This window comes from Medicago truncatula, chromosome 7 (assembly GCF_003473485.1).
Source record: "Medicago truncatula cultivar Jemalong A17 chromosome 7, MtrunA17r5.0-ANR, whole genome shotgun sequence".
NCBI classification, from domain to species: Eukaryota; Viridiplantae; Streptophyta; class Magnoliopsida; order Fabales; family Fabaceae; genus Medicago; species Medicago truncatula.
The window spans coordinates 55,657,110-55,682,423 of record NC_053048.1 but is presented as its reverse complement, the minus strand read 5'-3'; the positions used below and the strand labels follow the sequence as shown (position 1 = coordinate 55,682,423).

The 25,314-nt window shown below is 31.4% G+C and overlaps 1 protein-coding gene and 1 pseudogene across 1 annotated transcript; both read left to right on the top strand.

Annotated features, from left to right (window-relative positions):
• The first annotated feature begins 8,027 nt into the window (after window positions 1-8,027).
• On the top strand, window positions 8,028-9,856 carry LOC25499768 (multiprotein-bridging factor 1a-like; annotated as a pseudogene).
• An 8,613-nt stretch (window positions 9,857-18,469) lies between these two features.
• Window positions 18,470-20,788, top strand: LOC25499766 (transcription factor MTB1). Its single transcript, XM_013595200.3, has one exon. It carries the CDS (start codon window positions 18,773-18,775, stop codon window positions 20,495-20,497), a length of 1,725 nt encoding a protein of 574 aa, XP_013450654.1. The 5' UTR covers window positions 18,470-18,772; the 3' UTR covers window positions 20,498-20,788.
• The last annotated feature ends 4,526 nt before the right edge of the window (window positions 20,789-25,314 follow it).

Here is a 25,314-nt window from a genome sequence, read left to right as displayed (position 1 = left end):
AAAGAAAAAATGGAACCGTAGACACTCCCACAAATAATTATAAAGATAAAATGTAATATATCTAATAAAATATTTTTATTAATTTCAGGAAGGCCTCGACTAAAACTTTACTTTAAGCTTACAAAACTATTAGATCAGCCTTGGTTGAGGTAATAGATCAAAATAGTCCTCCAAAGCACGAGACTTATAACAGTGAAGTGAAAAAAAAAAAAAACTATCTATAAGTATAATTATCTATTTTTGTTTAAGTAGTTAAATTGCTAGAATTTCATTTTTAAAGATGAATAAATTGGTGACTGAATGTATATGATTCATTTAAAAAGAAAAAGATTAATAAGTATAGTGTGTTTGAGTTCGAACCCGACCGATGCATATTACAATAGATTCTCCTACCAATTGAGATAACTAAGTTCATGGAGATTATTTTCTCTATTTTTCCCTACTCATTTTTACTATCATTTTCTATGCTTTTATAACAATAGAAGTTTTTTAATAACTCCTTTACCATTTTGTCAAAGAATATTAATTTTAATAACTTTTTACATATAAAATTGTGCATCATTTAATAATTTTTTTAAAAATATACATTATTTAATTTTTTTTCTTTATCTATTTTTTTTCTTTTATGTTTGTGTTTAAATCTTGTGACCGAACATTCTTTTTTCGGTCTTAGGTTCAACTTGTGTTGATCTTGATACTTACTACATTTTTTATACAAAGATAAATGGAATAAAAACAATGTGTTAAAAAATATGAATTATCTTATTATCTTACAAATGTCACTTTGTAAACTCATTTTTATTTTCATTTTTCCTATCTCTTCACACCCAACACTAATGGATTTGAGGGGTCGATATAAATGATGGATCATCCATCGATAGACCCCAATGCTATATTATGTTTTTATATTAGATTTAACATATTATATACAAAACTAATTATACGGCGAGAAATATCACGCTTTATAAACTCGTTCATAACTCTATTTATTCTATATGGAACTTGAGTTTTTCTCAATTATTCTATATATATGTTTAAGACAATCTCCGAATGAAAACTATTTATAGTGAAAACTCATTTTCCAAAAATAAAATAAAATGAAATTGCAAGTGAAATCTCAAAAATTTTAAAATAAAAAGATCTGGTCCCATTATATATTTATGATTCATTTGAAAACTTTATAACTAGCTGCTTGCAAGCTGCATTGACAAGGAAATGTGAAATGGAAATTAAGGTTGTGATATGCACAACATGAAATTGAAAGGACTCAAAAGGAGCGTACATATTTAAAAACGATGATAGCATAACATAACAACATACACACGTTGATGTTGGGACTCGAGGGACCAATAATAAGTGCCCCTTCCTACATTGCATTGCATGGTTGCCAAACGCTGAAGGGTTGCATTTGCACGAGATCAAGGTGAGTACTGTTTCTACTTTTTGGTGGGTAGTAGATACAATTATATCAATAATACATAAGAGGACCATATGTCACACTATTCTAATTGCCAAATGTCATCTAATTGCCCAATTAGAGTTTGAGCTTAGCAGGCACACTACTGAAAACGACCACTATTTTATGCATCCCATGAATCGTCCTATCATTTTTCTATTTACGCTTTTATTAATTCGAGTAATACCTCAAATTTGTCCTTAAATTTTTAAAAAGGCTAAAATATGATTTTGATCCCTGCAAATATGTTTCGTTTTGGTTTTAGTCCCTGTAAAAAAAATTTGTTGTTTTTGGTCCCTGCAAAATATTTTGTTTTTGAAAATTGTTTTTGAAAAAAATTTGTTGTTTTTGATACCAATTGATAAAAAAATTTAGTGTTTAGCCATAGATCACTAGATACAAATTATAGCATATCATCAGTAGTAACAAGGAAGGAATAAGAAATTGTCTACCTTGTATGTTTAGGTTCATGAATGATAGTTGTTGTCAGAAGGATGAGAGGGATGACTACCCTCATTCCGTGTAGCACCAGAAGAATTCACAATAGTTTAACCGTCTGATGGGATGACGTTTAAATAGTTAAACGGCTGAGGGCAGGGACCTCTCATTGGGCTTAGCTAAATGGTCCAACCCATCACGGTCCATTTAGAAAGAATAGTCCAATCATACATATTCATCAACTAATGAGTGCTTAATACAATAGACCATATTATAAATTATAACATTAATTTATAATAATTGATTATTGTCAATCCATAATTGATTAATTAAATAATTAATCCAATAATCTCCCACTTGGATGACAATACTCAATTACTAAAAGAATATAAAGTTTTAACTTTAAAATATATGTATGGTCAAAGCACTAATTCGAAATAGAAGTAAACTTTAATACTGCAGAAATTGAATCCGATAGGAAAAACAAATCATACAGGTCAAAGACTCCCTTTTCTAACAAATGATGAATTTATAGTGACACACTTGAATTAAAAGAATGTGTCAATAAAGAATGGCCCAAGCATTTTAAAAATGCTATAACAAACTCCCACTAACCCAAAATATCATAGACTTAATCAAATCATTATGAGTTACAATACTCATTTATATAAGTCTGTGGTTAGTGGTTCTGCCAATGAGTTTTCAATTCTATAAAAGTCATATATCCACAAAGGTATAAGAATAGTAATTACTTATAGGGATAGTCTATAAAGAGAATAGTCTATAAAGAGAGAGTAATTACATTTAGTCTAAATCGATAAATGTTCTACGACATTCGATTAATCCAAGTTTTAGCCAAAAATGTGACTATGAAAATCCATAAGAAAATAGGAAATTCAAGAATCTCCAAATTGGATCAACATAGACACTTAGTTTAAAGAAAATAAAATATGGATTAATGTGGCCACTAGAATGTCATTAATGAACGAACATTTATGATTATCTCAGTTTATAAGTACTTCAAGAACACAATATCATACTTGATAGGAGTATTGATATTATATATTGTACTTATCATCTATGACCTCATAAAATGTGGAATGTTGGTAAAAGAGAAGCACAATATATATTTGCATGCTAAGAGTTTATTGTGCATATTCCAACAAAATTGACTTTAGCATTCAGTTATGATGCTTATTGAGATTAAAATATTTTGCAGGGACTATTTCTCTAATAAATGGGTTCAGTCATCATGTGTCACATGTGCAAATCATCACAAAAGTGGAGCCAGGGACCAAAATCAAAATGAGGCATATTTGCAGGGACCAAAAACAACAAAAAAAATTTACAAGGACTAAAACAAAAACGAGGCATATTTGCAGGGACCAAAACCATATTTTAGCCTTTCAAAAATTAATCGAATTTGTTCCCAAATTTTGCAAAATATCTATTTAATCCTTGAATTTTACAGACGTCCATCAAAATGGTCTCTCGGTCCAAAAGCTCTGTTAGTGGTGATGATGTGTCCTCTTACATGATGTGTTGTCTTGTACATGTGTCAACAAGACAGTCACGTGTACAAGAACTAATTTGATGGAAATGGTAAAAATTCCAGTTTTAACTTTTTAGTGTCATTTTTTCTGTGTTTCCAATTATACCTTTCTATAACTGAGACCAAAATAAGGATCGATTTGAGACTTATTGTCATAATATAAGGACTAATTTGATGGATATTGTCATAATTTAAGGGCTAATGTGATTGATTTTATTTCAAGTAATGGGTACAAGGAGATATGGCATGAGAGGACCAATGATTTCAAATGACAGACATAAACAAACACTACTGAGGGGCCCTGCTCCACAAAGTCCAACTGCTTCTGGAGTTATTAGAGTTCCAAATCCAAATTACGGGTCATCCGCTTCTACTCAACCCCAATACATGGAGTTTATCCCAACCTCAGGATTTCCAAAGTAGTGATGCTTGTTTAAATTATGCTTTTGGACTAGTTTAATTAATGTTTTTTGGACTTGTTTAATTTATGTTTTTTAGATATATAATGACTTAAGAACATCAAATGACTTGATGACTTGATGGCTATGTAATGTTCTTTTTTTTTTTGCTATGTAAAGACTTATGAACATCAAATGTATAACTTCTGATGGTATGCAAATGTATGTCTTTTTACAATCAAAGTGTCTGTCTTTTACTTTTTACTTTGGTCAGCAAATGTATGCCCCAAGGATCACAATGATATATGTTGTGAAAATTCAAGGACTTATTTGATGAGATTTTCACTAATTTTGGATCAATATGATGGGTAGACATACAATAGAGGGACCAATTTGATGGAAAGATTTTGACAGAATGGTTGAATTCATTCATTGACAACCTCTTTTATCTGCCACCATCCTTTGGTTTCTCCATCAACCTTGCATTTCTTCCATTACCAGCACCATTGTTTTTGAAATAATCTAGTTCTTCAGCTTCATCAACCCACACAAAAAATTTACAATTTTCACCATCATCTTATACAATCAAAAGACAAAATCAGTACTATTTAAACAAACCATTCACACATCACATAACCATTGTTAACCAAACATTTGGCAGAGGGCAAGCATAGAAAGGCCTTCCTAGGTTATTGACAGTGTTGGCTTTTCTTACAACACAAATTCTATGACACCAACATTGAAGCTCTCTCACATCATCATTGTGCATAGAGCTTGAAGATGAAGACCGACTGTTGTAGCTGTTTTTGCCCATACGTCCACCACCCATCATTTCTGAACACCGAATCTTCAACAATGATCACTGATTTTTGAATTTCGAATTGAATCAAAAAAAATTAGGGTTTTAAGTTTTTTGAATTGGGGAAGAACTTTGGCATCAATTAATGGAAGAAATTTTGGGAATTTTGAACTCCAAGTGAGGAGCATCATTTAAACACGTTTGAGATATAGAAGGTCAGATTAATGGCTTAGAAATAAGTGTGAATTTCAAAGTGAAATGCTGATTAGGATTAGCACTTAGAAGGAGTTAATGCTAACATAATGGAGGGAAAAATTAGGTTAAGATTAGGGTAAACAATAGCTTGATCAGACAAGCTTTAGAAAGAAAGATTTATTTGCCTCTTATTTCGGATATCTCTTATCTACGGAACAGTCATAATAATAATAAAAAAAATATTTGATAATCCACGGTAGTTAGCTTTCTTTCTTTCTTTTTTTTTTTTTTTTTTCTGTGTTGGTATAGCGGTAGTTAACTACCGCCGGATCAATCCAACGGTAATTAACCATACCGCCGGATCTAAAAATGTCATTTTCATGTGTCAATATAACGTTTTGAATGTCAGAAATGCAATTTTCTTCTTAAAAACAATGGTTTGATCCTGTATGTATTTATCATTCAATTACATGTCATATTTTTGTATTAGTTTATTTTAAAGCTAAATTCAAGTATTCAGTGGGTTTTGATTATGGGTCCAATTCATTTTTTTTACTAAGGTTACTGTTTTTTTACTAATTGAAACAAAAAATAAACGTTTTCTTTTTGAAGGAGAATAAACGTTTTCTAGCTATATAACATCTGGGTTTGCCTTTGTACCAAAACGAAAAACATTTGGGTCTGCCCAAAATTTAGAGGTGAGATCCTTTCAAATTTTCAAAAGAAAAAGTGATCTCAATTACTTTAATTTTAAGTGTATAAACGATTAATAATAACCCTGTTAATTATTTTCTTGTACTAATGACTAAGCTACTTTTTTTGGAGATTGGTTAGTGATTATTGATTAATCCACGTTCAAACAGGTAAACATGCATTTTCCTTTTCTAAATTACATTAAGAGGATTGTAGAGAAACCAAAATTTGTGTGAATGAGTCGTCTTTATGCATGTTATTTGTATGTCATTATTAATTAATCATACTTATATCTAATCTTTGTTAACATTGCTAATGACTTTGTAAATCCTAAACCTAAATGGTTTTGGCTCCAAAACAAGGGAGGCCGTTGGATCTCATCATTTGGCTAAGCATGCATCTCATCCTTTGATCTAATCTGAGTCAAACTTTCAAATTTGATGTATATTTCCTATGCACTTATCCAAGTTTTGACTCATTAATTATCCTCAAATTCCCAAATTGACTCCACACTTATCGATGTTCACCTCTTTCTCCTTCATTTTTTAAGTTCTCTTCTCTCATCTCCCATTATTCCTTCTTTATGTGTTGGAATTCAGATTGCTTTTACTCAAAAAAATCTCATTGCTTTTACTCAAAAAAATCTCTTCGCCCTTTGAGTTGTTCATCTTCCACCTCACTCTCAGACATTCAAACAAAATTCTCTGCCGTTGCCGCTTTCTCCGTCGCCGCAGCTCTCTCCTATCGTCGCCCTTCACCAATGCTCTCGATTCCGACATCACCTTCGCCGTTGTCGTCTGCGGCATCGTATCAGCCAGTGTGTTATAATAATAGTTTTATACCAACTTACTAACTCTCACATCATTATAAGTTTCAAAACATAGTAAACGTGATTGTGCTTATTTATGAGCCGCTAGAACTCTTTTTATTGAAGCTTACTTGATTGAGAAACAAAAATAAATTGTCGGTAGTTCAACATATTTATATAATGCAGTACTATTAGTGCTGAAAGTGTATTAAATTTATCTGACAGGTAAAACTTTTCTATGGAGAGCGATGTCATCTGCATTGCGCTCAAGAGGGGAAATTGTGTTGACCGTTGCTTTAAGCGGTATAGTGGCATTGCTTATCCCTGGAGGAAGATATCTTCCACAGTCGGTATTCTCCCATGGTCAACTATATGTTGCAATCTCAAGAGTTACATCAAGAAGTGGGCTTGAAATTTTGATGACCTATGAAAATGGTGATTGCATTAATATGACTGTATTATTGAGGTTTCATTTTCTAACTAATTTCAATTGTGTTCTGATTGTTCTTACACACAATCCGATATCTGAAGATGTATGCCTCTTTTTTATTCTTTTTAATTAGGTTCATTGGAAGGCAATTCTGTATACATTATATATGTTGGCAAGGATTATATTAAGAATCTGCTCTATTTAATTCTTACTGCATTTCATTTGTATGTAGCAATATAGAATGCTGATAACTATTATTGCTTACTCCATCTTCAATTTTTGTTCAACGTTTTTGTGTCTAATATGTAGCAATCGAGAATGCTAATTGCTGTTAACTACTATTGCTTACTCCATCTTCAATTTTTTGTTCAATGTTTTTGTGGCTGATATTGTTACATTACGTATATGTCCTTAGCCTGTAAGAGATTAGACTTAATTCATTCATAGAGTAGACAATTTCATTTACGTATATTATATATATATATATATATATATATATATATATATATTCATTTTTGTTTGTTATCATTGCTTGATTAGTTATCCAATTGAATGTTGTGTTGTCGTCTTGGTTATATTACTTAGATTTGTTACGTATATTACTTAGTGAATAATGAAAGTTCTTTTACCATTATATTTATAAGTGACATATATGTTTTAAAACTGACTCTAAATATGAATTTAAAATGGTCTAATTACCAAGACTTTGCTCATATATAATTTTTTTTTATGTTATGTTCTGGTGTCCTTTTTGTTTCTTGGCATATATTTATGGGTTAATGGTGCTTTACCCCCTATAATATAGGTCATTTTTTGTTTTCCCCCCTGTAAAATATTTTTTTTGATTTACTCCCCTTTAATTATTTTTTTTGGAATACCCCCCTAATAGGTCATAAAAAAACGACTTTATTTATTTTTTGCAAAATTTTTTCGTTTTTTTATGACCTATTAGGGGGTATTCCAAAAAAAAAATATTTTACAGGGGGGAAAATAAAAAATGACCTATATTACAGGGGGGTAAAACACCATTAACCCTATATTTATTTATAGTGCAATAGGCTAGCAACCACGCCTGAAATGGATGTAACCTCTCATGTTCATTCTATGTCCCATTTTCCCTCTTTGGTTGCCTCTATGAAGAGGCATCGTTGATCCTTTTTATGGTGTTGCTGATAAAATTTTAACCACTTCCATTTAAGGAAAAGAAACTATCATGAAACAAAGTGAGAAATGACATATTTGAGTTAATAACTATGTTATGTCTCTCATTCCCGACGAAGAAAGGACATACTTGAGTTGTGATCCTCTAATAGCAGATACCGCATCAGTCAATAGGCCAGATGATATTCACACACCAGAATTCTTGAACACAATCAATTCATCGGGTCTTCCTAATCACAAGATTACTTTGAAAGTTGGAGTTCCTATTATGTTGTTGAGAAATTTGGACATAACAGCAGGTTTGTGTAATGGTACTCGACTAATGGTCACTAAGATGGGAAGATATGTTATTGAAGGGAGGGTAATATCAGGAAACAATGTTGGAGAGAAGGTCTACATACCGAGATTGTCATTGACACCATCTGATACCATAATTCCTTTCAAATTTCAACGCAAATAGTTTCCTATAGCTTTGTGCTTTGCAATGACTATAAACAAAAGTCAGGGACAATCACTTAAGCAAGTTGGCTTCTATCTTCCACAATCGGTCTTCTCACATGGACAGCTATATGTTGCAATATCATGTGTTACATCAAGGGATGGTCTGAAGATATTATTAACATATGACAATGAGGATTGTATTAGCACCACTTCAAATGTAGTTTATAAGAAAGTATTCGAAAATGTGTGACCCAATATTTTGTAGGGCCTTAAATACTTTTTATGTTTATTTATTTTATTTTTTATGTAATGAATAATATCGGAATTTTTTTAGCTTCTTCATTTTTAATGTCCCGGGCGTTAGCACGGGTAAAAGTCCTAGTTATTACAAAGTTCAAAACAACGTAAAATCACTTATTCTAAATGCTTATTAGGTCTTGCTATAGTTTAACCTAATTTTTCCCTCCACTAATATGTCATTAAATGCTAATGGAAACAACCCTCCAATATTTCCCTCCTATTCCATTGAAAATTTGAATTTCAAAAATCTGAGTGTTTTATTTCCAGCACATGCCCTTTTGCGCCAATGAATGGATCAGATGCTTTTACAATTTCAATTTCAAAATTTGCAAATGGGTGCTATTAATTGTAACCTTTGGGATACCCCATGCAGATACCCACTAATTTGATAATGTAGCTATTTCCAAAGCAAAGCTATGAAACTGCCATTTCTCTTCTTAAATATGCACGTTCCAAAAAATCTGAAGCTACACTCATCCAATTCTCTTCCTATCCATTAATATTCTCTAATTTCTCCAACCTGCAAATGTCTGGACATAACATACAAACCATGGTTTCTCACCACTGCCTTATTGGTGTGTATCTCCTGCAAATATTTTTGTTAATTTAGGATTTTTCTTCGTTCATAACAGGTTCCTTCTTATTTGTATGATAGGTCCTTACAGATACAGTTGAAAACAAGCTGAGAATGAAACAGGAATCAGACCTGGTTCACAAGATTGGGAACCCGTCATTCTCCGCAAGAAAGCCCACACCGCTGCTGCCAGAAAAGATGATAAAGTTGTCAATGCCGCTCGCCGTGCTGGTGCCGATATCAAAACCATGAAGAAAATGATGTTGCGACAAACAAAGCTTCCTCTAGCAGCACTTCATTGAACACTAAGAGGCTTGATGAGGATACAGAGAATTTAGCTAATGATTGGGTCCCAACTGAACTGAAGAAAGCTAAACTAGGATGGACAAGAAGCTTACTCAGGCACAACTTGCTCAAATTATCAATGAGAAGCCTCAAGTGATCAAAGAATACGAGTCGGGGAAAGCCATTCCAAATCAGATGATAATTGGCAAGTTGGAGTCTTGGAGAGAGCACTTGGTGCCAAAATCCCTAGGAAGAAATGAGAAAGTTGATTTGATGGTTGTGTATGTAGTTGGATCTATTTTACACTGTTGAAGCTAATCTGACGGCTGTTATGTAGTTGGATTTATATATTTCACTATCCTTGGTTGTTTGCTTTTGCATGTATGTGTGCCTGAAGCTTTCACCTTTTCAAAACTTAATGCTGCAATGACGTATTTCTTTTATTAATGCAATGAATTATCGTTTTACTTTGTGATCCATATGAGAACTTTATTTAATCTTCCAGTTATGTATATATTGATTTTGTGTTTTGTTGTAAACAATTAATCATAGTGCCCTGAACCTAGCAAAACTTGGGGATTAATTTGCTAATATTGAAGCTAATTTAATCAATAGTCTTGCTTAAATGGAATAAGAATGGTGTAGTACTCTTCAAAATATCATGATTGACAATAACAACGTGCATACTCTCTATGAGTTTCTGATAATCATTAAAAAAACCGTTAATTCAATAATTAACATTTAAATACAACCTCATATATATCCGGGTACTAGGTTGCAAGATGGAGGCTGTCCGGTTACATGCATATGATTTCAATGATATATTTTTCAAATCCGCAGCATCATTATCACATGTTGAGCAGTTAATGGTGCTGATATGGAGCTACAACTTGCGATTATGGAGAGGTACAAATGAAAGTACAACTACTATGGGCCACCAAACCAGTGTTTTCTTGCAGCAGTGGCACACAAAAATGTTACGACTCGAGACAGACCCTGCATAAGAATTCTAGCAATATGGTTTAATGGAAGAAAAAAATACAAGCTACTAAAATGAACCGTAATGTGGATTTTTTGTTCATAATTTTATTCTTATGGGAATGATACGAGTTTGCTTACCTAAAAAAAATCCAGTTTCTCAAAGTAGGATGAATCCCTATTCTTCATATTTAATACTTCTCTTACATTCATGAAAAAATCTTACAGCATTCAAATAAAGTGTATAGAAAAAATTGAATATATCTTTAACTTGATGTAAAATAGAAGTGTTTATTTCATTTGTTATTTTTATTGTTCTTTTTAGTTCTCACAAGCTTGAAGAATAGGCTTTGGTAAAGAAAGGTCGTTATGATTGGAACAAATTTAAAGAAACAAAAATCATATTTATATTATGAGACCCGATCATAGATATCATGTGTTAGTTGTAGATTGGATCAATCTTTATAATGAAGAATAAGGATGCCATCTATGAGTAGTTGTTTGGTGAGATCCTATTTTAAAGTGAAAAATTGGGTAGCCTCTTCAGTTTTACCTTAAATTTTAGTTAATTTTTACCTCAGAAAAATATTTGAGTTTCAATATTGGATGTTTGAAAAATATTTGAGTTTTTGCATCAAAATATTTGAGTTTCAATATTGGATCCTTTCAAGTTTCTAAAAAGGCAATTTCCTTTGGCAATCTCATTTGCGATGACTATCAACAAAAGTCAAGAGCAATCACTGAAACACGATGGTGTATATCTCCTAACTCCTGTCTTCTCACATGGACAATTACATGTGGTTGTTTCTAGAGTTACATCCAGACAAGGGTTGAAGATACTAATAATTGATGAAGATACGGATGAGACGTCTAACGTAGTATACGAAGAAGTATTTCGAAATGTTTGATATGAATTGATCTATTGTATGTTGTTTTAAGAAACTCAAATAATTCTTAGTGTCGTATGTAATACTGCGGCGACAAAATTTTTAAAGAACTACTCTAAATATAGAAAATTTAGTTATCATTCAATTATATATGAAATCGTTCAGCTTATAAGACCCGTGCGACGCACGGGTCGGCGTTCTAGTTTAGATAAAATCCTATATTAAACGCATATTTGCTTTCTCATCCATTTGATTTCCTCTACTTAAGCCTATTATTTCACTTTCACTAATATACATAAAACATAAAATTAAGCAAAACAATGAGATAAGCACAAGCAAGAGAATATAGACATGATAAAACACTATATATCTCTCTCATTTCGTGTTTAGTTAAATAGTCCTCTCTATTGTAAAAAAAACCTACACAAAATGACAAAAGTTGGATTTATTAGATTTGTCGTGCAATAATTCAAATTTTAAAGCAACTAAATGTAGTAGTAATTTTTTTTTTTTTTTTTTTGTTGAAAACAACAATTATTTATTAAAAAGTACTCCCTTCATTTTAAAATGAGTGTCGTTTAAGGTTTTTACATACATATTAAGAAATGCACTGATTAAAAGAAAGAGAGATGTTATTTTACACCAAATTATCCTAATCAACTATTGGTTTGTTTTTCATTAAAGAAAAAAATAATACGTTGGAAGTAGTGTATATAGTATTAAATTAAGGGTATAATTGAAGAGAAAAAATTATTATTGCATTGAAAACTGAAAGTGACATTCATTTTAAAACAAATTTTTTTTTTTATTAAAACAGCACTCATTTTAAAATGGATGGACTGTATATTTAATATAAAATTCACAAGTTTCAATGCAAACTTACTAATCCCTTAATATAAACACTTATTGTCTTTTTCACTTTTATTAAGAAAAAGTTTATAATATAGTTAATGTGTCTATTTTACTTTCTACGGTCTTTATCATACTCCATTCGTTCTTAATTATAAGCAAATTTGACTTTTTAGGTTCGTTCGATTAATAATGCACGTGGTCCATAATATGTACCACATATGTACATACCGAAGGTGCAAAATACGTTTTATAAAGGTTATTTTTCGTATTTTTAGGGGGCCTAAAGAGATATTGAGGGTGGCTATAAAGCAATCCTCCACTTCTAAAAGCTAGTGAGGGCTTTGTATTAATCCCAATGATCGTTGGGCCAAGGTGGTGATAGCAAGTTAGGTGTGTTAGAAAATTGCTCTTTAGACTCTCATAGTTTGCTTTCAAATATTTTGAACTGGTCATTTTACCCAAGTTGCAGTTAACTACTGTTCATTGGTGGTTGGTGAATGACGGTTGACTTCTGTTAACAATAATTAACTGTCATTTAAGTATATTGTTAAAATTATATGCTTGTGACAGGTACCTTGTTAGTATCCATGATCTATGAAACAATCATATTGGGATCTACCAACTCAGAACATAAACAATTACAGATGAATCTTTTAAACATGATGCATACTCCTATATAAACAGGATATTTTTTCACAATTCACAAGCCAATATCCATGCAATACCAACCGGTCCAACAATACCAACTCAAAACACACTTGTAACAGCCACACGTCTCTAATCGATCACAAATTTATCATATGCTTCCTACAAGGACATATATAATTTTAGATAGCCACACCACCAAACTAAGATTTTTCTTTTCCTTTTGTGATCATGTATACGTAGGTCTGAAAAGATAGTTAATTGCCGTTCCCCAACGAACGATCGTTAACCGCTACTGGAGATAAAATGGACAGTTCAAGATGTATACCATGATTGCTAAACAACAAACTTTGGTGTGTTTTTGGATGGATTGTTCATCCCTCGGAAAATGCGAGATTTTTACTTTTTTTTTAAAGAGGAAATGCAGGATTTTATTGGAGGCTAACCTTCAACAATGTATTTTATCTCAAAATACACTATCAGACATTGAATTATAATCATCATTTATGTTTTTAGTGAAATTGAATGATGCTCTCTATTAATTTGAATGAATAAATATTGTTTTATTTTTATATAAAAAAAAAAGTTGTAATCGAAATTACGCTTTTTTTGTGGTACAAACACTTTTTTTAATTGTTGGGGTGTTGGTTTTTGAAGTGTGAATACTCCAAAGATGGAAACATATTCGTATTGGATACGATACTTCATAGATACGCACCCGTAAAATATGATAATTATTATTTTTTATTTTAAAAATATGTTGTTGGATACTTGTATAATACACGCAAATACTTATAAGACATACACTATCTGGAAAAAAAAAATACTTATAAGATGTATAATATAGAAAAGAAGAAGGGTAAATAAGGTCTAAGACAATATTGTAGAAATTTTATAGAGATGTGTATGATTCGATTGAGATGTGGATTAGTACAATTATTCGTCAACGAATTAAACTTAAAACTTGTATTTATTTATTAAAGTAGAGAGAGAAAACTCAATAATGCTTCTCTAATAATGCTTCTCTTTTAATCTTAACACATGAATGAAAATATATTATGATTTATATGAACACGGTATACACTTTCTATTTTGATAAAAAAAAAATATATAATTTGATGTATGCATGTACACTAAATTTTTAATTAATTTGTATTGGAATTTAAAAATTTAATATATATGGCTTTTCCGGCAATTCAGAGACCCCGTTATAATCTTGACAGTTTTCATTTATAAGATATTGGAAAAAAAAATTCAACACCACTTATAGTGACACTTAACTAAGTTAAAGTCAAATATATGACCATTGGTTCAAATATGACTCTTACCTACAAACAAATAGACATTTATTTATGAACAATGCATAATTGACACTAAAATTATCTTCATTTAGTGACCCTTACCTACACAATAAAATAAGTTTTTTCCCTCAAATTTTGTGACCCCTTTAAATTTGAGGCACTATGCAAAGAGTTTTGTTGCACTTGCTCATATCCGACCTTATATAAACACACACACAGAGTAATTTTGATACTCATTTCGTCTCAAATTATATGTTGGTTTAGAAAAATAAAATTGTCCTAAATTATCTTTCATTTTACAATATCAATGAAGCATTAATGTTAATTTTCTTATTATATCCTTAATTATTTAGTATTACTCTATATTATTTCAATTCTTTAATTTATCTTTCACATACCATTTATTAGGGACAATTTAAAAAAACAACTCATAGTATCTCATTCTCATACAAAATTAATTACATTTCTTAATACGTGTAAAATGTCATATAATTTGAGACAGATAGAGCAATAATCATTAAGCACACACATTTAAGACAATTGTATTACTCTAACAACGTCTTTCATACTCGTGATTTTTGTTACAAGAGGTTATGAAAAATGAGAGTTTAATATGCTTAAAACTAAGGCGTACGCAACATGATACAATACACAACAACATAAGATAAATTTTATTGAACGACTTTTTGTCTTATACAATGTTAGTTAAATAAAAATTTATTTTAGTATTTTAAACAACTTATATTTAAGACTAAAAGTTGTGTTGTGGCTTAGACCGGAACAATTTTTTTTTTTTTTTTATCCAATCATCTAACCCTCATTTGTTCGGTGCATGAACAATTTTAAAATCAATTACAATACTAAAATTATTGCAAATGATCTCGGCAAGACCGTTCTTATAAAATTAAAGGCCTGACTCTGATAGTAAACATAGGCCTCTTGTAAAAACAAAACACAACTTTTTTTTTTTGAAAGAGAACAAAACAATTTATAATTAGAGGTTTGCTATTTTACATGATAACTATGAGCCAAAAGTTAAGTGTTCTAAAAAAAAATAAGGAAAACAGGTTATATCTTGTTTAAGGGAACAAGAGAGTATTGAAGATATTTAGAACTTAAATCCATGATAAATTATGCCTAAAGTGAGGCCAATCATGCTGAAAAAAAATAATTAAAGTAAAAAATAAGGCCAAATACCTTCTCAGGTCCTTTAAGTTTCATGTTTGTTTCAGATAGATCCTTTAAGTTTCTAAGGTTTCAAATAGGTCCTTTAAGTTTCGAGTTTGTTTCGGATAGGTCCTTTAAGTTTCTAAGGTTTTAGATATGTCCTTTAAGTTTCGAGTTTGTTTCAGATAGGTTCTTTCTATCAATCTCCGTTAAGTCAAAGTTGATTTGATAGAAAGGACCTATCTGAAACCTTAGAAACTTAAAGGATCTATCCGAAACAAACTCAAAATTTAAAGAACCTATCTGAAACCTTAGAATTTAAAGGACCTATCTGAAACAAACGTGAAACTTAAAGGACCTAGGGAGGTATTTGGCCTAAAAATAATATTAAACTTGGTTGTTAAGAGTTGAACCCATGGCATCTATAATGCAAAGGCACTTCACTACCACCTAGCCGAGTTTAGATGCTCTCTATTTATAACTCTCTCCATTTCGTCCATTTGGAGAGATAAAGACAAAAAAATTATGGAACAATTAATGATTGTGGAACTCACTTGATGGTAGATCCCATTACTTATTTTTTGTATCTATCTTTCTAACCCAATGACATACTCAATTTATTTTGAGAAATGGAGAGGATCTTAACCCCACATAGACATCTTAATTTTTCTACTATACAAGCGCATTTTTATTATATATTGGTTTTTTTTCTTGTACCTTACATATAAAAAAAGATATTGGGTCTCAAAATTTGAGAGATCTACTTCAAAAGAGCTGTTTACACTTCTTAAAGGTCGGCCCTGAATCTCGACCACACATTTGAGATAAGGTGTTCCTAGTCTATCAGAGCACCCTCTTAACAACATGAAATTTAAATCCTTGAAATTGTTGGTTTAGTATTTTGAGTATTGTAACTCTTTTATTGATTTAAACAATCTTGAATTTACACTTTAAAAATAAAACTCATATAAAATAAAGAAATATGCATGAATTTCATATAATAAAAAAAGTGCGTCTCACTAACATTTCTTTCGCCTTTGTTTGTTATCCAGTGAAATGCATTTAAAAATGTGGGTTAAGTTCAACGTAGTTCACGTGCTTGATCGACCTCGGTCCAATGGTGGTGAAGTAGCTTTTTAAGGGAGGATCCCACGTTCCTTATATTGGAGGTTTGTGGGAGATGAAGACACGTGGAAAAGTAAAAGGGTAATTAGGGGCACGTGGATAGCATGGTATGTTGGGAAACGTGTTGTGTTCGATTAGATAGATTAGAGGAGAAATACATAATGATGAAAGGCGCACAAAATACGTGAAGCTCAAGCAGCAGCTGGCATTAAATTAAAGTTTAAACAATTCAATCTCTTCTCTTCACTCACTCACTCACGCATGCACGGACAGAGCGTGGGAGAAGAAGAGGCACGTTACTCGTGTGGCGATGCATTCAAAGTCTCCATGCCAAAAACATGTGACAACATTCACATACTACCAGGGAACTCTCACAAAATACATAAATGAATTACTCCTTCCGTTTTAATATAAATGTCACTTTAGAAAAAAAATTGTTTTAAAATAAATGTCAATTTATATTTTCAATATAACTTTAATCTTCAATAAATACTCAAACTTTTCTCTCACACAATTTTCAATGCAACTTTAAATTTGTCTTTTTTTATTTTTATAAAGTAAGGTCAGTTTAGTATAAATGTTATGTCTAATGATTATTTCATTTTATTCCTTAATTTGTGTGCAATTGGTTAAAACAACACTTATTTTAAAACGAATGAAGTACTACCATTACCGATAGTAACAGTTTTCCTGACTATGTATTTTGAAGACGTTATTTAAGGAACTTTTGCAAAATAATTGAAAGGGAAATGTTAACTAGTGTTTTGTGACACTAATTAAAGACTTTAAATGATACTCTTTCCTGTCTTTTTTATAAGAAACATTTAACTTTTTTAATTCATTACATAAATGATGTATTTGGTCTATATTTTATACCAAATACATTAATTGCTCAATGAATCTAAAAAATAGTACTCCTTCCGTCTCTCAACACTTGACCATTTCACACATATTCAGAAAAGATAAAAGAAAGAAAATGATATTTTTACTAAATTGTCCTTGTTATTATTTTAAAACTTTCACTTTTAAGTAATGATTACTTTCTTTGTTCCACTACACACTTTTACATGGAGACCACAAAAAGTATTTATAAGGGGTAAATTTGTCAAATTCTGCTTAAAAATCTGAGAAAGTCAAGTATTGTGGGACAAATATTTTTTTTCAAATAGGTCAAGTATTGAGGAACAGAAGGAGTACTAACTTTTTATTAAAATTAGTACAATAAATTACATTGGAAATTGAAAACTTTGATATTTTTAAAAATAATTATTTAATTTAAAGTGTTTAAAGAGTGTCTTGATGACATTCATTTTTTAGTGGTGGCCGGGGTTCGAACCCCAAACTTTGCATATATTATGCATTATCCATACCAATTGAGTTAAGTTTACGACGACATCCTGATGACATTCGTTAACAATACCTTAATTGCAAATGCAATTTAAACACACACAACTACATATATTCAATGTAAAAATTAGAGATTTGTTAACGAGTGTCTGCTGAACACTCTTTAAAGATATAAAATAAAAAATTATTAAATAAAAAAATTAAATATTTCAATTTTTAATACTTTAGTTACACAATTTATCATAAAATATTGTCATAAAAAATGTTTTCGAAACATTCGTTAACTTTTGAATTTGTTTTTATTTTTCAAGTTACTGAGCCTTAAACCAAATACTTAAAGGTCGAGGGCATAAACCTCTAACCGTACATCATTCGATCACTATTATAAACCGTATATAATAAATAAATTTAAAACATTGATTTTTGCTTATAATATGCACTCCCTCCATTTTTAAAAATTGTATAAATAAAATTATACGTTTTTAAAAAATCAATTTTGCTTAGTAAGTAGTAAAATTAAATAAAAACAGAGAAAAGAAACAAACACGCCGACTAAAACTTGAAATCAGATGAAGCTCTTGTGTAGTCCTATGTTGACCTAACCTAACCATGGTTTAAGGTTTTCACTTTGCACTTTTGTGCAGAATTTGACACCGTAACCCTCAAAGCAAAGCCATTTCTCTCTCTACTTACCCTACCACCCTACACAACACAGAATTCTCTTGTTTCACTCACGCACCCCCCTCCCTTCTTTTACTCGTGTTTCTCCTTCTTCAATACACCCCCTTTTGTTAACTTAATCTCCCCTCACTCTCAATGTCTATTTCATCACTCACCATTCCTTTCTTCTCCTCTCTTGTTCCCCTTTTACCACCTTAACCCTTCCATGTTTCTTTTTTTCTTTCTTTCTGGTTTCTTCATAATTTGATTTGTTTTTGAGATGGGATCAATAAGGCGCATGATATGGAATGAAGAAGAGAAAACAATGGTTGAAGCTGTTCTTGGTGCTAGAGCTTTGGATTTTTTGATAAATAACTGTTTATCAAATGAGAGTGGATTGATTGCTGTTGGTGAAAGTGTTGATTCTCTTCAAAACAAACTCTCTGATCTTGTTGAAAATTCTTCATCCAATTTCAATTGGAATTACGCGATTTATTGGCGACTTTCTAAGTCAAAATCTGGTGATTACGTTCTTTGCTGGGCAGATGGGTGTTGCAGAGAACCAAACGAAGAAGAAGGTGGTGGTGGTGGAGTTAGAGAAACTATGAGTCTTCGCATAGAGGAAGAAAAAAAAGAAGAAGAAGAAGAAGAAGAAGGAATGAAACAAAGTATGAAGAAGTGGGTTTTGCAGAAGTTGCATAAAGCTTTTGGTGGTTCAGATGAAGACAATTACGCTTTTGGCCTTGACCGTGTAACCGACACAGAGATGTTCTTTTTAGCTTCTATGTACTTCTTTTTCCCGAAAGGGTATGGTGGACCCGGTAAGTGTTTCGCTTCTGGTAAACATTTGTGGTTCAAATCTGTTTCTGATTACTGCTTTCGTTCTTTCTTGGCTAAATCTGCTGGTATTCAAACTGTTGTTTTAGTACCTACTGATTTTGGTGTTGTTGAGTTGGGTTCTGTTAGATTGTTACCTGAAATCTTTGATTTGTTAAACAAAATCAAATCACTGTTTTCAATTTCAAAACCATTGTATCCTAAGGTGGTCAATGAAGAAAGTTCAGTTTCAATTCCAAAACTTGTTTTGAATTTGAACAATGGTCGTACACATTTTAGGGAGAAACTTGCCATTAGGAAAATGGATAGTAATAATGTTAATAATAATAATAGCATTAACTTTCCTAGTGCTAGAAATGGTATTTGTGGTTCTAGTTGGGGAGTGAATCAAGGTCAAGGTGAAATTTTTGCTTCTAATGGTGTTAGAAAGGATTTTAGGCTCAACAACAATAATAGCAACTACCAACCACAAAGGCAGATGCCAATGCAAATTGACTTTTCGGGAGCAAATTCAAGGGCTAATTCTGTGAGACCGGTTATTGCTGAATCGGAACTTGTTGCTGATGTTGAGGCTGATCAACCTAGTGATGAAAGGAGACCTAGGAAGCGCGGAAGGAAGCCTGCTAATGGAAGGGACGAACCTCTAAACCATGTGGAGGCAGAGAGGCAAAGGCGCGAGAAGCTTAATCAGCGGTTTTATGCCTTAAGAGCTGTTGTACCGAATATTTCCAAGATGGACAAGGCATCTTTACTTGGTGATGCTATTGCTTACATCAACGAGCTTCAAGCAAAACTCAAGATCATGGAGTCAGAGAGAGAATCATTTGGAAGCAGTACTTCCAGGGATGGATTGGCCAACTCGAGATCAGAAAATCGTCATCAGAATACTAGAGTTCCTCCTCCGGATGTGGATATTCAAGCTTCTCAAGATGAGGTAATCGTAAAGGTGAGCTGTTCTCTTGATACTCATCCTGTTTCGAAAGTAATCGAAACATTCAAAGAGGCACAAATCAGTGTTGTAGAGTCGAAACTTGCTGCTGCAAATGATACTATCTACCATAATTTTGTAATTAAGTCAGAAGGATCTGAACAGCTTACCAAGGACAAGTTGATTGCAGCATTTACCCGAGAATCCAACTCCTTACAAACCCAAACTTTGTCCATATAGGCATGATAAATAGAGAAGGAACCAATTTCTAAAGCTTCTTAAGAATTTTTTGTTGTGCAGCTGAAGATCTTAAGAGCAAAGCAGTTTGAATTAGAGGTGTAGAATGATACATAGCTCCTATTAACCAACCGTGTAGGGCAACAAATTTATGTTTGTCTATAGTATACACAGTTTAATTATCAGAAATATTGTTCCTGCAATGTCCATTGTTTTATTTAGTTCAACCAATGTAATTGACATGTTCAAAGGATTTATGTCTTTCTATGAAATTGTTTCTCAAGTTCTAATTTTCTTTCTTGTAGTATTGTGCACAAGAGGAGAGTATTAGTTAATTATCTTTGCCTTTGTCGCTAATGAAGAGATCTTGTCGTGCTAAATTTTTTATATTATTATTAGTTTTGCTCTTCCCTTCTTTTGGGGAGGCATATAAATACCGTGGTAAATTTGTTTTTTCTCATATATTTTTTTATTTTTTTTGCCTTTGATGCACATGAAAAAGGAAGAAAAGAAAAGTATTGTTACTGCTCCTTTTTTATGACTATTTGAGGTATCTTCTTCATGCAAGAAGGAAAGAACCTTAGACTAAAAGGAGTCTATATTTCCCCTATTATTTTATGAATAACTTTTATGAGAATATGTATAATCAATGTATTGAAAATCAAAATATTTGTTTTTTTGTTTTTGTTTTTATAGAACAAAATTTTCTTTTGGAGTGTTCCGAAGTATTCGTTAACAAGACCTTAATTTATAGGCATTGTATTCCCTTCGGGAAACTTTGTGTTTGTTTGGTAAAACTACGGCGACATTGTGATTTTATTGAAGCAATTCTACTAATCTCAGTATCAATCTAAATATCTCAATCTAAAGATGAACTAAATAAGTGAAAACACAACCACAAGCACCATCGTGCAAAGTAAAATAAAAAACAGTACCAGTGCATAGTAAGTATATTATGAGTGGTCCTGCAATATACGCGTTGTGGTCCTGTTTTGAATTTTCGATTATGTAAAACGTTCACGTGCTCAGGTCCTTTCAACTAATGGAGTTTGGCATGAAAACATGTGGTGCGTGTGTTTCCTTTTACAAGTGATTGAAGGTGAGGATGAACCTTGATAAAAGAAAAAAGAAAAGAAGTGATAAAGAGATCGATGATTCAATTTATCAAGCGTATATATGAACAACATGTTGATCCGTCATAAAGGAAGTAAAGTCTAACAAAAAATTCTTTTTATACAAAAATCAAATTTACATTCTCTTGAACAATTCGTTTTCGTGAGAAACTCATTAACCACCTAATTTCAAATACTTGGTTTATGATTTCACTTATATTCTTTTCTATATCAATTTGAATTCTGTCAACTATGTTTCTTTGCCCATCTTCAGTTTACCAATTTACGAAATTAGGACAATATTTTGTAACTTCTATAAACTGATTGTGAATTCAAACATTAACTAGTTTCCATCGAAGTGTACTTTCAATTAAACATCTTTCTTGAAGATCATCTAGGCTGTGAAAAACCACGACTTTCAAATGGTATCATTGGATAAATTCCATCCGACAAAGAATCAGCTGGAACAATTAAAGTAACAAAAATTGTGTCTAAAATTAGGGGCCGTAAAGCAAAACACAGAACACGGTTCTTTTGGTGTCATATTAACTTCCTATGCCCATAATATAACTTGTACCCTTTATTCCATTTTGGATTGTCTAGGATGAAAAATCCTAATTGCAAATGTTTAAAGAATCCTAAGTGTAACAAAACACAAGTACCAAGCACGGCCATGTGTGAAGGTTGTCATGGTAAGCCAAATTTACCAAACCATGTTATTTTTTCTTTCTCTTTTGTGTGTAAGTGTTTGTCACTGACACTGTGCTGTGAGGGTGCATTGCATGCATATCGACATTAAGGCCAGAAAGCAAATTGTGGGATCCATTAATACAAAAGTTCAAGTAAAAACTGTTCAAATCCACATGAGGAAGGAATTGTACATGATAAGGTCAAGCCACATATTAGGATATCATTTTGGTTTTGCTGTACTATAATTTATCTTGGTACAAATCAGTGGTGCTATGCCTACCACTAGTCTAGAACTCCTACATATAATTGAAGTTCAAATGGTCCACAAGCACCACATATAAATTATCATGAGCTAAATGAGGAGTAAACTTGCATGTGTTTATCATTTTCCACTATTTTTTGGGGCCTCGAGAGATATATATGGTGGTGCATCAATATCATGAGCACCTATTCGTCTCATTTGTGTTATTCGATTAAAAAGATACTCCCTCCGTCCCTATTATAAACCCTCTTGACAAAAAAACATAAATATTATGAAAATTAATTAACGTGTCTATATATTTATTTAATTTGACTTTTCATATTTCAAGATAAGTTACTAGTATTAATTAGAGTTGTGTTTGGAAAAAACCAATAAATATACCTAGTAATTTGTAAAGGTGCTTATATTTATAGACAAATTTTTTTTTGAAAATGTACTTATAATTAGGAACGAAGAGAGTAACATTTTAGAAAAAAAAAAATCTCCACCACGATTTTAAGCTTCCTTTTTTTCTTTCTATCTTATCACATACCCAAATTCAGATTTGTAGCAACCAAAAATGGTGCCTACAATAATTTTGGCTTGACCGACGATTAAATTATTGTAGTCTGAATTCATTTAGAAACCCTAAACCCTTGCAAAATGGATGAAACTACTAAAACTTGGCTGAGTAGAACTTTACCATTTTTAGGATCTAATTTGATGAAACCCGAACCTAACTCTTGGGAATTAAGTTTCTATGATACCATTCCCACCCAAAATATTTGAGTAGCAATATTGTAATTTTCGGAACACAAATAATAAGAAAAAAAATTACTGCTATGACGACGGCTACATTCTAATCTTTCTTGTATTGCACTCCTTGTTATACTGGAAATGGATTCTCTGTAGTTCACTATTTGACTGGAGCATGATCTCAATTGTTTGATCTGTTATACTATGTTGTAGGGTCTGTTTGGGAATCCCAAAAAAGAGCTTTTAGCTTTTAGCTTATAAGCTCGTTTGACAAAAAAAGCTCTGTTTGGTAACACTTTTTCACCGTGAGCTTATAGCTTATTTCACGAGCTTATAAGCTATTTTTCAAAAGCTATTCCAAGTAGCGTTTGAGCTTATAGCTTATAGCTTCTCACTTTTTCTTCCAATTTTACCTTTATTATTTCATTTAAATTGTATTTTTATCCATTATAATTTTTATAATAAGCTACGTAATAAAGACTACTATCCCTTTATTCCAATTTTTGTATATATATCAGCTGACCTTTTTTTTTTTTTTTGAAAAAATATATACCTTCGTTTTTTTTTTACGAAACAAAATACTATTATTCTATTAGTGTTACCTTTTTTTTTTTTGAGGTAAGTGTTATTTTCTTTATTCTCTGTTATTAGTATTACTCTATTAGTGCTACCTTTTTTTTTGTTTTTGAGGTAAATGTTATTTTCTTTATAAAGTGGAAACACTTAAATGATAATAAATATAAGATAAAATTTTAGTGAATAAAATTTAATTTAATTTATAATACATAGGATATATTAAATTAATAAATTTAAAGTATTTTTTTTAAAGAAAAATTAGTTTACAAAATTACAAATACTTAAATTAATGATATAATTTTTATTATGAATTAAGAATACCCTTTATGTCATTTTACATTTATCAGCTAGTTGAACCGCTATTTTTACCAAACACTTCAGCTAGCTTATCAGCTAAAAGCTATCAGCTAGCTTATCAACTATAAGCTATCAGCTAGCTTATCAGCTATCCGCTATTTTTACCAAACAGAGCCGTAGTTTTTATTTATTTATTAAACTTTAATACGTATCATCCAACCTCAATTGTAAAGGCTCCAACACACCGACTGCGTGGAGTCAAGATCCTCTCCATTTATTTCTCTCCATTTCCTCCATTTAGAAAGATAAAATCACATGAAAAGTAAAAAATAGTAATTAATAATGGTAGAATTCATTTAATGATAGGACACACCACCTATTTTTTGTGTCTATCTTTCTTCAAATTGTATCTACCATTTATTTTTATAAATGAACTTATCCCGACCGCGTGAGCTGTGTCCTTTCACACTAGTAAATGAATTTTTTAGGGGAACTGTATTATTCAACCTGTTCAATCAACGAATGTTTTAATATAAAAAAAATAAAAAAAAACTAATGTTTTCTCCTTGTAACAAAAAAAAAATCAACTAATGTCATTAATTGAGGCCATTTTTCCATGTTTTTCATTTCTAAATGCATTTCCTCATCTTAAATAACTTTTGTCATACACAATTTTAAACTTCTATATGACATGTGATATAATGTCTCCATAGTATCTACATCATCCGCTCATTATTATAAGCAAAAATGTATTTTTTTTTAGATTCATTATAATATAGATCACGTACGTCATTTTTTGAATGAACCTAAAATATATATTTTTATTTGTAATAATGACCCGATAGTGTATTCGATATGAGTATACGCAAACATTTTTCAACGTAATTTTTCTGTCCAAAATTTGTAAAGGTGAAATCGTGGATATATTATAGAGGTTGTCGAGTTAATGGGAGTGGTTATGGTGCATAAGGAAATCCTTATGCACCGTGCATAAATTCCATTTGAAATATAATTGCTTCCCTACACCTCCAAGCGAAACCAAACGAAACAACACTACAACTGTGGAAATCATCATTTTAGTTCAATAATGATTTCAGAGTGTTGATTTGGTTCAATGACAGTCACAAATGTCCTTATTATAGTACGTT